We start from the raw sequence: 3,641 nt of genomic DNA, 5'->3' as shown, positions 1-3,641 counted from the left end.
TGGTAGCTTGCCGGAGAGCAATGACATGAGTTATCAATTTAAAAGAAAATGTGTCAATTTTAATTGATGCACCCCTTCATCACTTATTAGGCTCGAAAATGTACCTAAGTAATAGCCGAAAATTAATCTCAATTTCTGGTGTTTAGTATAAATGAGTGGTTAGTTCAAGTGACACATGTCTAATTCTCTTAAAGTAAGATCTTGAGTTTGAGTTTTATGAATGAAAAAACTCAACGAAATAACTAACCTGATACGAATATTCCCGATTCGAATAAGATTATTCAAATCATTCATTCATGAGCAATATATTATGATGAAGAAGAGAAGAGGACAGAAATGCAGTGACTCAAAAGTCATAGGTGGGGCCTGTGTGAGTACTGTGTATGTAAAGAAAAAGAGAAAGTTCTGCAGCACCAGAAAAAACAACAAGAAAGAAAAAGTCATCTGCATCAACATCAAAGTCCCCACCTCCAACTGCAAAATGCACACCAATCAATTCTCATTGGTCTCTCTCTTTCTCTCTACAATGTCACTATTACCGTCCCTGTAACGTTGTAGTATACCTACATCATACTCCATATATAGTAAAGCTCTGCACGGCTTTCATTCCTTCACTACCACCTCGGTTCACCAACTCCTGATTGTGGATTCCTAGAGCCATAAACAAACATATATCACTGACTTTGGAAGCTAACTGGCTCAGTGCCTAAACAAGGTAAAGGAAAAACATGCAACATCATCATAGATCCTCAGTGTGTTTTTTTTTTCCTGTTTTGTTTTGGATTCTTGTTTGTTTTTTTCAAATTTTACTCACTAGTGCTATTGTTTTGACTATTGAGTGATTTGTAGAGGAGAAATTTTAGGTGGTTTTTTGTTTTGGGATTCTGTGACTTGACTTTTTGCTCTGCTTTCCCCTGTTTCCCTCCCCTTGGATTCTGGTGGCAGTGTTTCTCTGTAGAACAACAGAAAATAGTTGGTACCTTTATTGGAATCTGGTCAAATCTAGCACTGCCCTTTATTGATTTTGCTATCTTTTGCTGGATAGTGCAGTATTTAACTGGAAAATTTGCAATTTTGAGGGTGAGGTTGGGGTTCTGGTTCTTTGGCAATTCATTGTAATTCTCTATTCTGTGTTTGTTTGCAAAGGTTAAGGTTTTGAATTGAGGTTGTTGTTTCTGAATTGGCTTCTTTCCTGTGGTTTAACTACTCCTTGGAGGAACTCAAGTTGAAGTTTCCCACTTCCCTTTCACATTTGGGGGTTGAGTGTAAGAGTGTTGCTTTTCTTTCCTTCTTCCTTTCTTTTGATGGATTTCACATACTGTAGGTTTTGTGGACATTGATTATCAACTCTGTGTTTGTCTGCTCTGAGCTATAAAGGTTTAATATTTGAACTAGGGTTTTTGTTTCTGAATTGCCTTCTTTCCTGTGAATTAGCCCTTTGGAGGAATTTAAATTGAAGCTTCCTACTTCTATTTCCAATTTTTGTGGATTGAGTGTTGCTTTCCTTTCAATCTTCCTTTTGTTTTTTGTCCTTCACAAATCTCAAATTTCTGTCTATTTTGGATCTGCTTAAGCTTAGGTTGTAGGGAAGTTTACTCAAGCTGTCTTTGGCTGTTTTGATACATACTTGAATTGCAACTTTTTAAGTTCTTCCAGGTTTTTCAACTGGTATTGAATCTAACTCCTGTCTTTGGGTGTTGGGTTTAACTTTTATTAATAATCATTAGTGGACTTAGTATATGCTTGGTTTAACTTTTGGATGACAATATAGTTGCTTGGGAGTCATTTCAGGGAATTGATTTCAGTCTCAAAATCAATTCTGGTAGAAGATAGAGACAGTAGCTTTTGCATTGAACACAATCAATTGTGAGATTTTACAACTGGATTTCACGTTACCTTATAAAAATCATTTTTTTCAGAAAGGTAGCCAAGCATAAATCATTTCACTTTCAACTCACTTTTACCATAATCAATTTTATCCAAAACCAATTGTGATAATGCTGATCCAAACATGTAGTCAGTCTGATCCTTTTCTGTACATAGTGTGACTTGATTTTTTATACTTTGGCAGGTTTCAGGACTCTGATATCATGGAATCCCCACAATCTGTTGTGTCACCATTCAAGGGCTCTATTTTGGGTGATGGTGAGAAGTACAAGTCTGATGTTTTCCCAAGAAGCTCTAGTCACTTGTCTAAGGACTTTGAAGTCAATGGAAAGGAAGTTGTTGTGTCTAATCCAGAGGAATTCATTGGAGTAGTTGATGTTTACATACACCAGGCAAGGGACATTCACAACATCTGCATATACCACAAGCAAGATGTGTATGCTAAGATTTGCTTGACAAGTAACCCTGAGAACACTGTATCTACCAAGACTATAAATGGAGGAGGAAGAAACCCTGTGTTCAACGAGAATCTTCGCCTGAGCGTTAAGACCGTTGAGTCTTCTCTCAAGTGTGAGATTTGGATGCTGAGCAGGGTGAAGAATTATCTTGAAGACCAGTTGCTCGGTTTTGCCCTGGTGCCTTTGTCTGAAGTGCTGTTGAAGAAGGATGAAAAACTAGAGAAAGAGTTCTCTCTTTCTTCAACTGATCTGTTCCATACCCCAGCAGGTTTTGTTCAACTGTCCCTCGCTTATGCCGGTGCTTCGCCAGATGTCATGGCAATTTCTGCAATGCCTAGTGAATTGGACACAAATTGCACTGAGAAGGACTCTGAGTCACTGGCTAGAGATTTGGATAAAATTGAGTTCCCGGATCCGAAAATCGCGAATGAAGACCATATGATGGTTTCAGAATATATTGGAATTCCATGTGAGGAATCTCAGTGTTCTGATAGCTTGGCCACTACTACTGATACTGAAAATTCTGAAGCTGGTGTTCAGCTTGTGGAAAGGTTCTCAGCATGCAGTGTTGAGTCTAACGGAGTTTCGTCTCCTTCGATGGCTGCAAGCTCAGACTCATCCGATGCTGCTACTGTTACTAATGCTGCTGCTACTGCTAAATCTCCTAATCAGGAACAAATTTCCGGTACCAAAGAGAAAAGTGTTGTGGATGTGAAAGATGGTGGTGAGAGTGATTCATCAAATGGGGTGGTGAATAATGAGTCATTCCCAAAGCCTGTTGTGAGTGTGAACATTGAACCAGAGCCAACGATGGTGCAGCAGGATATAGTAGATATGTACATGAAGAGCATGCAGCAGTTTACTGAGTCATTAGCAAAAATGAAGCTTCCTATGGACTTTGAAAGTGGACCAACTAGTTCAGGAAACTCAAGTTCTGAACAACAGAAACTGCAAGCTTCAAAGAGCAGTAACTCCCGTGTGTTTTATGGCAGCAGAGCTTTCTTCTGACTTAGATTTTAGAACAAAAAACTGATATCACTTGTGAAATCAAATAATGTGTTGTCTAGTGTGGTCCTGTGCATGTTTGGAAATTCTCCCCCAATTGATTTCTGAGCCAGATTCAATTCAGTGGAGAAGTTTATGAGATTGAGTAGCTTCTGAATTTCAGAATTCATTTTGTGAGAAGAGAAGTTGATCCAAACATGTTATATGTGTACTTCTTGATAGGGAATCTTAACTTTGTACTCTCACAGGCTTGGTCCTATGTTAACTGCTACATGAACTTTTTCTGTCTTA

General features: G+C 38.4%; 1 protein-coding gene across 1 annotated transcript; it reads left to right on the top strand.

Annotated features, from left to right (window-relative positions):
• Window positions 1-409: 409 nt before the first annotated feature.
• On the top strand, window positions 410-3,641 carry LOC130733039 (uncharacterized). The gene is made up of 2 exons (XM_057585084.1): window positions 410-715; window positions 2,072-3,641. The coding sequence occupies exon 2, from the start codon at window positions 2,091-2,093 to the stop codon at window positions 3,351-3,353; it is 1,263 nt and encodes a 420-aa protein (XP_057441067.1). The 5' UTR covers window positions 410-715; window positions 2,072-2,090; the 3' UTR covers window positions 3,354-3,641.

Source organism: Lotus japonicus, chromosome 1 (genome assembly GCF_012489685.1).
Source record: "Lotus japonicus ecotype B-129 chromosome 1, LjGifu_v1.2".
Lineage (NCBI taxonomy): Eukaryota > Viridiplantae > Streptophyta > Magnoliopsida > Fabales > Fabaceae > Lotus > Lotus japonicus.
The sequence above is the reverse complement of the archived record's forward strand: the minus strand, read 5'-3'. Positions and strand labels throughout refer to the sequence as shown.